We start from the raw sequence: 10005 nt of genomic DNA, 5'->3' as shown, positions 1-10005 counted from the left end.
GTGGCTAAAGTTTTGTGCTGATGGAGGGTAAGGAAAATATCTCCTCTCTCTCAGTTTTAAGGTCAGAACTCGCAATGTACGCTATTGGTCTCAAGGAAACACTAGATAGTAGTTTACTTTGCAAAATAGCCTCGAAAAGCGCTGCAATCTAAATAGATGCCGTATCAAACTAAATCTATTTTCATAATGTTGTCCTATAATGCATGAGTTGGTCAATTAATTGATGAGTGAATTAGTTAGGGTTCCGTTATGATGATGGATTAAAATTGAAAGTAATCAGTAACAATTAACATTTTTTGTTAGTCAACAATGGTGTATTGTTCTGAAAATGCTACAAATATTTAAGGGTTGATTTCCCATTTGGACAACTTTCCATTTCCATCCCTATCTAGTTTTCTAAATTCGGATTCAAAGTTGACATTCTCGGGTGCGCCTTTGTCATCCCAAAATTGTCGAGTCTCTTCCACGCTGAGCATATCGTCTCCGGACTTGTCGTATTTCGACATCAACTGATTCAAGTACGCTGTGTCATTTTCCTCTTGCTCTACACTAGCTTGATTCTTTCCAAATAAGAAGTTGTGAATGTACGCCATGATCCCGCTTCGACCACTCGGGCCACATGTGCTTTGTAAAAGACTGCGTTTGGCATGTCGGCAACCTCCGTCGCAATTACAGCAGAAAATATTACATGGTCCATATCCGCAGCATGGTGTCGCTGATGTGCCATCTTCGCATTGGTGATAAGGATTATTTGCTGCGCAGCAGACGCTCGTCACCTCATGTGGAAGCAGTACTCCTATCGCCAAGATCAACGCTACAGCAAGAACACACTTCATCTTCTTAGGAATCTAGTGTTAGAAGATACAAAATTGAAGCTCGTTCAAGGCGTACTGAAGGGTAATATATATTTTTCATCCTCATTTTGCCTTGAAGCTCTTATATTTTTGAAAAGCGGTAAAACGTAAAGCATCAATTGTTCATTCGGAATTTGGTTTTCAGTATGGTTAAAACCGCCAAAACAGTGGAAATATTTCTTACCTTTCTCTTGAATACAGAGGAGATGATGAAGACGCAACTTGACTTTTTCGAGTATTTATACTCTCCGTCCAAGAGTAAGATAAAATCACTTATATCGTCAGCATTTTAATTTTACACTTTTTTAAAGACAGAAATTATAACACTTACAAAAATTTTAGCTTGTTTCTACACTTTTTAATCATATTTTACCAACTTTGCGTTTATAAATGACTAGCTGTTACCCGCGGCGTGTAATATGAACTTCCATCAAAGTGATATAAACAAGACGGCCCAAGGGCTCGTAATAGTAGCCATATCGTACGAGTGAATAGCCCCTCTATACCCTACCCTAATGAGTGGATAACCCCTCTATACCTTACCCTAATGAGTGAATAGCGCTATCTTTTTCAATGCTTAAATGATTTACCGTGCATAAAATCAGAGTGAATAGCCCCTCGATTCCCTACTCTAAAGTCTAAACAGTGATTAAATTATAACCGTATAAATTTACTTATGCTGTAATTCTAATATTCCGGCGAATCGAAGAACAGATAGTTTTTAGTGATAATCCCCTCGATGAGTTTACAACATAGACTTATGCCGATGCACACTTATCGCATCTTATAAATTTCAAACAAGGACTTATGCCCAGAAACTTTTGAAAGAGAAAGTTTAGTTATAGTGATTACGCATTTTAGTGATTATCCCCTCGAATTACCTTTAGCAATGCTAAAATGATCAAACGCATAACGCTCATTTAACACTATGTTAGCTCTATCTAAACCCACATTTGAATTAACCGCCAAAACGTTCCAGTCAAACATAACATAGATGACGATAGCTACCGAACGAGAACGAAACACATGAAACGGGGAAAATCGTTATCTATTTAATTAGCACATAAATAACAAGTTGGGAAAACCAAAATATTACCTCTCCGAGTCGGGGAAAAGACTAGTATAGGACTCAATATCGAAATACTAGAGCAACATTTTTTCGCTTTGTTTTGTGTAACGAGGCTTAAGTCATTGAATACAGTGTTGCCAATGTTAGAAAGTGGATTTTCCCACTTACATTTGAAAAATTTCCCACATTTCCCACACCCCCTTTTTAGCCCCACCCCCAGCTAAAATACGGAAGAAAAGTTACAGTCATATTTATCTGTACTATTTTTTCCTACTAGGTTTTATATGGAATATCACTCCGCATGGCTTTGACAATATGTACAAATGCGCCAAAACGCTATAAAGCTTTAAAATTATCTAAATATGCTACTTTTTTCCAGCGCCAAATTTAAAATCACCGAATTTATTTCAAAATGTTACTTGCAATTATTTAACCGAGCAAAATTTTCGAAAATGCACTAACCTTAACTGCATATTCTGCACTATTAACACTAATACAAGAAAATTCCCACATTTGACCGATTTTTGGAAAAAATTACCTTTTTCCCACAGAGCCTAAAACCATACCAAAATTTACCACGATGTGCGAAATTTCCCACACATTGGCAACACTGATTGAATAGTTATCTCTACATTGTCAAAATATATAATCATCCGCTAATCCTAGGTTTCAAATCATTACTTACAAAGAATATATAAGTTCTATGTTAAATTTTATTCTCTGATGCATACCACTAACCCGATAACGATTATCCCTTTCACTGATCTAATTGCTACCATAATGCTTTCTTCTATTATAAAATCTAAATCTGATTATTTAAACGTGTATTTAACTTTCGACTCACTCTGAACCGTTAATGTCCCTTCATTACAGACAAGATAATCAAAACCCAAAGTTTAATCCACCTCAGGTCTCAATTATTTACTCTTTGTCTCACTAACCTATTGCGGATCAAACTTGATTTACCCGACAGAATCCAGGCCTTAGCTTTCGTCTTGATATAACTAAACCAAGGATTATTCTATATACAGATGTAGTATAGCTTAAGTAATATATAAACAGCCATTTCAAATAATAATATTAAAAAACATCCTTGGAATATCAAAATGAAACAGAGCTTTAAAGCTACAAAAGTACTAAATGCATCGTAATTACGAAAAAGATTTCCACATATTCACTTTATATTATGGAAAAAGTGAATATTAAGGTTCTGTAGGATTTCTTAACACATCAAAACAAAGCGAACTGCTAACGCGGCGCACTAGTGTGACAACGGACAGACACACACAGACAAAAAAAATAGACTGCTTTTAAACTCTTTCCGTATTAATTTTGAATTGAGAAAAGAGATTATCTTAAATATTAAAATAAATATAATTAATATTTAATATTTTCTTCGCTAGTTGTTCGCCTTATTGAGCGTTACATCGTTTTAAAAAAGAATAATTAAACAATCTTGAGAAATTTGACTAATATTGGCGTTTGAAATGAAGCATACGCCGGTTGCTTCGCCTTACTTAAATAGGTAGTATATAAAGGATTCGAATCGCAGTTGTAGATAAGAACATCGCAATTGCGTGAACCTTGGAGGAAGACCCCTCCATTGGAAGGCTAGACGTTTCTCGTAACCCTAGCCGATCGCCGCGTATGTCTTAACCTTAAGGATGATGGTGGTGTTAGAAGCCAGGTGTACAGACTGGTGTCCATGTGGGATGGACAAAAACAAAGACCGGAAGATGGTGGTGTTAGAAGCCAGGTGTACAGACTGGTGTCCATGTGGGATGGACAAAAACGAAGACAAGAAGGTGGTGGTGTTTAGAAGCCAGTAAGTACGGACTGGTGTCCATGTGGAATGGACAAAGACGAGAAGGTGGTGGTGTTTAGAAGCCAGTAAGTACAGACTGGTGTCCATGTGGGATGGACAAAAACAAAGACGAGAAGGTGGTGGTGTTTAGAAGCCAGTAAGTACAGGCTGGTGTCCATGTGAAATGGGCGAAAGACTAGAAGATGGTGGTGTTTAGAAGCCAGTAAGTTCAGACTGGTGTCCATGTGGGGTGGACAAATGAACAGAGTTGTTAGACAGGCAATGGAGTAATAGCCTGTAAGTTGAATACAATTTCCGGGACTGTAAATGCGGTCTGGAAATTGAATACACGTTTGCTCCGATTTGCAAACTGCGAACGCGGTCACGTGGGTGTAACAACGGACAGACAGACACACACACAGACAGACAGACACACAGACACGTCGAAATTAGAACCTCTCCGTGACATACGTCACTCGGAGAGGTAAAAAGGAAATAAATATAAAAACCCCAAACATACAAATTCATAAGTATCCGACCCCACAGATAAAAATTCAAAAGTTTCCGACCCCACAGATTAAGAGGTACCCCACATCACCCTGACATTTTAGAGATAAAAATAAATAATAAAAAACTCGGTGTTTCTATCAAGTCTCTATAGCTCAGTGGTAGAATTTCCGTCTACTACGTGAGCGACCCGGGTTCGAATCCCGGCTGCGATCTCAAAAAAATTTTAATTAAAATTAAATTTCTAACCGAGCCCAGTTACCCCTATGGGTGGGTTGTGGTAATATAAAGTTCATTTTAAGCTAAAATCTGACGATAACGATAGCGAAAACTCCGGCCACTACTGTTACTACTGTTACTACTGTTACTACGGCTCGGGTCAAACTAAGAGCCTATCGTATACTACGATATGGCTAAAAATGGGTATATTTTGCTGATGACTAATATTTTTGTAGCATCCCAGGAGCGAAGGCACTCGGCGTTGCCCGTCAGCCCGTCGGGACCTTATTCCATAAAGAAGGGTTTTAAATTTCTGGCCGCCATTTAAAAATATGGCAAGAAATCGAACCCCAAAGACCATTCAGCCCGTCTATAGGTTAAAGGAAACCAGTGTACAAAATATAAACGCGCGGGCTTTGTTGCCCAGAGAAGATTTTTTACATTTCTGGGCGCCATTTATTAAGATGGCGGCGGGTAGGAAAAATCTTTACTACTTATGAGTAACATTCCTGTTTCAGCTTTCTAGGGCAGGTGGTTTGGGCTGGGCGTTGATTATCAGTCAGTCAGTCAGGACTTTGATTTATATAGATGTAGTTAAATCTCGAGATATTTTGATTATTATCTACAGAAAAAATACGAAATTTGGGAGATGAGTGATTAGAATTCTAAAGTATATATGAGTAATTATTTTTATTTTCCTGACAGATTCTTTATTAGCTAAGAAACACGTAAGATTAGGTATGATAGAAAGTCTTATTCGAAAGTTTAATTTTAATTCAATCTTTCTGTTTGGTTATAGACTCTTTTCAAAGGGGTTGGGCCGGATTATCGTCTGCTAAATCAACGCTGTTGGCTAAATAATGTTAAGGCGGAACATCCGATATGTGGTTACAAAGACGTTAGATATGGCTTCAACGTTACCGTAATTTATGCAAATTTTTAAAGTACCAATGCAACGTGTCGAATTACTTTCCCGTACCATTTTACTAGGTCTATGCGAAAATTGAATTTTCAAACCAAATCAATTACGAATCGAATATTGAATCTCCTTTTTGAATATAGAGTAATGTCGGTTGGAGGGGAAGTGAACTGTGTATCCCCAACGTTGGGGTCAACTTTGTAAGAAAGAATAATATTTGCCCTTCCCCGGAAGGGGGATATCACTATGGTAAGAGATAGGGTTATGACATGGCCTTGTATGAGAAAGAAATTTCTCTATTATTCGTTGCTTGGGATCTGTATTCCTATTAGTATCGCCAAAAACGGAACGGATTTATGTAAGAAGAAAGTTGAACGTAGCAAATTCCCTACCCATCCTCGACTACTTAGTATGTTTTCCACCCTTTTTTCTCATTCTCTCTACATTTAAAGTACTCCTTGGGACCAGTGACTCCCCCCCTAGCGTCGAAAGACGGTTTTAGTAAGGAATTTTTAGTAAAAATGTTTTTGGACTGATGGGGGCTAGGGAAAATTTCTCCCCTCATTCGGCTTTAAGTTTAGAATTTACAGTGCATGATGCTATTGGAATCAGTGAGCCAGTAGATTCTAGTTTACTACGCTTAATGGTCCCGAATACCGCTGCAATCCCCAGAAATACAGTCCCCAAAAAAATTCCATTTTCATAATGGTGTCATATAATGTAATATATATTGAATTAATTTATAATTGAACAAGTTAGACTTATGATTATGTATTAGAATTGAATGTAATTAATAACAATTAGCATTTTTATTCCTCAAAAAATAGTACATAGTTTTGAAAATGCTACGATAATGTAGTCCCGCTCTGACAAAATGTTGAGAGACTATGCGCTAACAAACAATGCAGTTCAAGGCGAACTGGAAACATAACATAACATTTTTAATCTCATTCTGCATAGATAAAGCGGGAAATCGGACTTCGGCGATTATTGTTCAGTCGGTATTTGCTTTTCAGAATGGTTAAAACCGGGGAAAATAGTGGAAATATATCTTACCTTCTTCTTGAACACAGAAGAAATGATGAAGACGCAACAGTTTGGTCGTGTATTTATACTCTTATAAAACCATCCATGCAAGAATAAGATAAATATAATTTAATTATACGCTTCTTGCAGTAAAATAATTATAAAACTCGCAAAAATTGAGATTTTTATCGTGTTTGTACACATACGTCCAAGAAGATGGCAAGTGTATGCCCTGTCGTCAGCTGATTTGATTATTTTTACGAATTTTGCGTTTATAACTGATAAAAGTCGAGATATTTTGATTTTTGGCTACAGAAAAGTTACGAAATTTGTGCGGTGAGTGATTTAATTTTTAAAGTATATATGCAATTATTAATTTGATCTTCCAGACGTTTCTAGGATTGCGAGGGTTGGGTAAATTTGTTAAAACAAGGATTTTCTGTGCTTTCATAAACGGGAAGGGACAAATGTGAATAAGGTATTCAACCAGCCACCTTTTTTACTAAAAATTATTAAGCTATAGTTACAAAAGTTAATTTTATAGAGCCATTCAACGAGGTTTATTAACCATCTGCCATGCTAGATGGCGCTCGCGTCGATCGTGGGCGTAGACCTGAAAAAGCGTCATACCCCACGACAGGATGAATTGTTTAAGCAAGTGGTACTTTTCTTCGCGATGACGGTTTTAGTTAGAAGCAAGTTGAGGTTTCTGTATATCATATCAAGTCGGTTGGATTTGAAAATAGAGGATATGAAGATTAAAGGTAACAATTAATAATAGGATTGGATTTTACTTTATCTAACTAGCCCAACCAACACTTCACTCTAACTATTTAGACCACGGGGAGTTCGCAAAAAACCAAACCCCCCTCATGTTGCTGAAATGGTATTTTGAAAATTTCGAAATTCACGCACTTGCCGCTATTGAGACCTTACGCGTTCTGCGCCCAATCTTGAAAAATTAATGCTGAGGGTTTTAAAAATGTATGACTGGCTACGGGAATATAGCTATGGAATTTAAAAGACAACTGAAAAATATTCCGAGTTTTGAAAAGTAATTTGTAAAAGGTCCAAAATACTTGGGTAAGAAATAATTGCAAGAAACAAAATCGAAAAATCAGCAAAATAGAGGAAGTAATAAAATATCAAGAACAATATTTTGGAAAAGGCGGCATTTTGTAAAAGGTGGCGAACTAAAAGGGGTAATCCTAATTTGGGAACTAGATGAATTTAAAAATATTTTGGAAGAATTGGCGAATTTTTTAGTTAGTAATGAAGGTAAACATATTTCGGAAAAAGAAGTCAATTATTTGGGAAAGTAAATAAAGTTTGAGGCACTTAATTTGAGGCGTTATCCGTGAAACACAACTTCTAGATGGACACATCTAATTTTTCATTTGAAGTTTTGTTAATTATTACTTCGAAGGTTTATTGGGATAAATGTTATGTGATTAAATATACTTTCGATACTATACTCATTCGTACAAATTTTGACGGTATTCGCTTTATTTTCTAGTATTCAAAATTTTTTTGACCCTATTCCAGCTGCGGTTTGGTGCCCTCGATGTTAATCTTCGTCACAATATTCTCATTCGATGCTAATTTTTTGACGATAATAATACACCCCGGTTTTGCATTTTTCAGAACAGTTGCATTCGTGGTTCTAAAACAAAGACCATCATGTGTAAGGAAACTCATCCTGTTTATTTTGTTGATTATTTCCAGTGGTTTCTAAATCTTTCTCTAACTCTTTAGGCCTATGCTAATTCTTGAATTTCACCCAGAATTAACTTCTTTTAGTTTATTATGTCGACTATGGCTTAAGTAAATGGAAATGGAAATACGAGCCGCAAAAGTCGCGACAGACCGATTAAAAATCTATAATACATTTCGGTAAAGGAAAGCGTTGCTGTTTAGAGTAAAACTATTTTCAAAAGTCGGGTGTAAAGAGACAACCTTATTCACCTTAAGATGGAACATCCAGTATGTGGTTTTAATATCTGACTTCGAACAAAGGTCTTATTTGCAGGACTGGTAACATAAATCAAAGTGAAATTGTCTAAATCCTACAGACCACTTGATTTCCTGAGGTAAATTTCCCCAAGGAGCGCTGCAAATTCCATATACTCAGTTACGCCCAATTACGAATTTCCATTTGGCATTTTATATTGATCGTATTCGTCGGAAGCTTGCAGCAAACTAATCTAATCTTCCTATTATCATTATTTTGACATAAATATTTGAGGAGTGAAAATTTCTCTATTGATATTGTATTAGAATTGCATTTTTATTAGTCAGCAATAGGACATTGTTTTGAAAATGCTACAAATATTCAAGGATTGATTTCAGATTTGGACAATTTTCCATTTCCATCCTTGTCTAATTTTCTAAATTCGGATTGAAAGTTGACATTCTCGGGTGCGCCTTTGTCATCCCAAAATTGCCGAGTCTCTTGCACGCTGAGCATATCGTCTCCGGACTCGTCGTATTTCGACATCAACTGATTCAAGTACTCCTCGTCACTTTCCTGTTGCTCTACATTAGCTTGATTCTTTCCAAACAAGAAATTGTGAATGAACGCCATGATCCCGCTTCGACCACTCGGGCCACATGTGCTCTGTAAAAGACCGCTTTTGGGTTCTCGGCATCCATCGTCGCAATTGCAGCAGAAAATATTACATTTTCCTTTTCCGCAGCAAGGTGTCCCTACCGAGTTGTCTGAGCATCGGCCATTCTTATCTGTTCGGCAACAATCGCTCCTCACTTCATGTGGAAGCAGTACTCCTATCGCCAAGATCACCGCTACAGCAAGAACACACTTCATCTTGATAAGATTCTAGTAATTGAAAATGCAAAATTATAGGTCGTTACACTTTGTTAATGCTAAAATTAGAAATCCTAAATGGAGCGTAGAACTAAGAATGGCCAACCACGATAATGTTGGAGTCCCGCTCTGACAATATGTTAAAAAAATACTTCTGATGCAGTTCTGCGCGAACTGAAGATAATATATTTTATTTTTAGCCACATGGTTTCATGTATATCCAACGATGAGGGTATTGTTTTGACTTGATTGAAGAAGATGTAGATGTAGGTGTCAAAGAAGTATTGTTCGTCTTTTTAAAGGGAGAGTGAAATAAGGAATTGGTGATTTTCAAATAGAGGGGATTTTGATTTGTCTATAACAGTGCATTGCGAATAATAATACTAATAATAATCTAAGCTTTGCCTATGAATATATTTCCACGCTAAGCCTGTGGCTTGTTTACAGGTGGGTCCCTTTACAATGTATAGAGGGGTGATGGCTAGCCCCTATGCCACAGCTAACCTACAGCGCCCTATACTAACTATTACCGTTAACCTCTGCAAGTTTTGATGGAAAGGAGAAACCGGGGGAGAGAACTCTACGCAGAAGGATTTGTTCCCAGATTTTCACCCGGTGCCAGTTCGGTATCGAACCCGGGATCCTCTTGCTACGAGGCGAAAGCGCTAACCGCTACGCCACCCCACCATATGGACCATAATAGACTATGCACATGTTAATGAACATACCTAGAGTGATTATTTTAGCACTGTTAAATGTAACTCAGCGTGGGGATTATCACTA

At 37.1% G+C, this 10005-nt stretch overlaps 1 protein-coding gene across 4 annotated transcripts; it reads left to right on the top strand.

Annotated features, from left to right (window-relative positions):
• Window positions 1-670: 670 nt before the first annotated feature.
• On the top strand, window positions 671-7872 carry LOC149709280 (uncharacterized). 4 transcript variants are annotated; one of them, XM_089864640.1, is made up of 8 exons: window positions 671-897; window positions 1000-5191; window positions 5253-5375; window positions 5444-6467; window positions 6549-6734; window positions 6788-6876; window positions 6943-7162; window positions 7236-7872. In XM_089864640.1, the coding sequence occupies exons 7-8, from the start codon at window positions 6982-6984 to the stop codon at window positions 7361-7363; spliced, it is 309 nt and encodes a 102-aa protein (XP_089720766.1). In that variant the 5' UTR covers window positions 671-897; window positions 1000-5191; window positions 5253-5375; window positions 5444-6467; window positions 6549-6734; window positions 6788-6876; window positions 6943-6981; the 3' UTR covers window positions 7364-7872. The 4 variants fall into 3 exon arrangements, with proteins under 4 accessions (XP_089720765.1, XP_089720766.1, XP_089720768.1 ...); XM_089864639.1 differs by having other exon boundaries at window positions 5444-5621; window positions 6389-6734; XM_089864641.1 differs by having other exon boundaries at window positions 5444-6734; window positions 6798-6876.
• The last annotated feature ends 2133 nt before the right edge of the window (window positions 7873-10005 follow it).

This window comes from Phalangium opilio, unplaced genomic scaffold, assembly GCF_054372755.1.
Source record: "Phalangium opilio isolate 3A_F unplaced genomic scaffold, DU_Popi_V2 ptg000013l_1, whole genome shotgun sequence".
NCBI classification, from domain to species: Eukaryota; Metazoa; Arthropoda; class Arachnida; order Opiliones; family Phalangiidae; genus Phalangium; species Phalangium opilio.
Note: the sequence above shows the minus strand (reverse complement) of the source record. Positions and strands in the feature narration are given on the sequence as shown.

Coding starts and splice junctions, on each gene's coding strand:
- LOC149709280 (XM_089864639.1), top strand. CDS start 6,982: ATGGCGCTCGCGTCGATCGTGGGCGTAGACCTGAAAAAGCGTCATACC. Junction 7,163..7,235: donor AGAGGATATGAAGATTAAAG/GTAACAATTAAT, acceptor CTAACTATTTAG/ACCACGGGGAGTTCGCAAAA.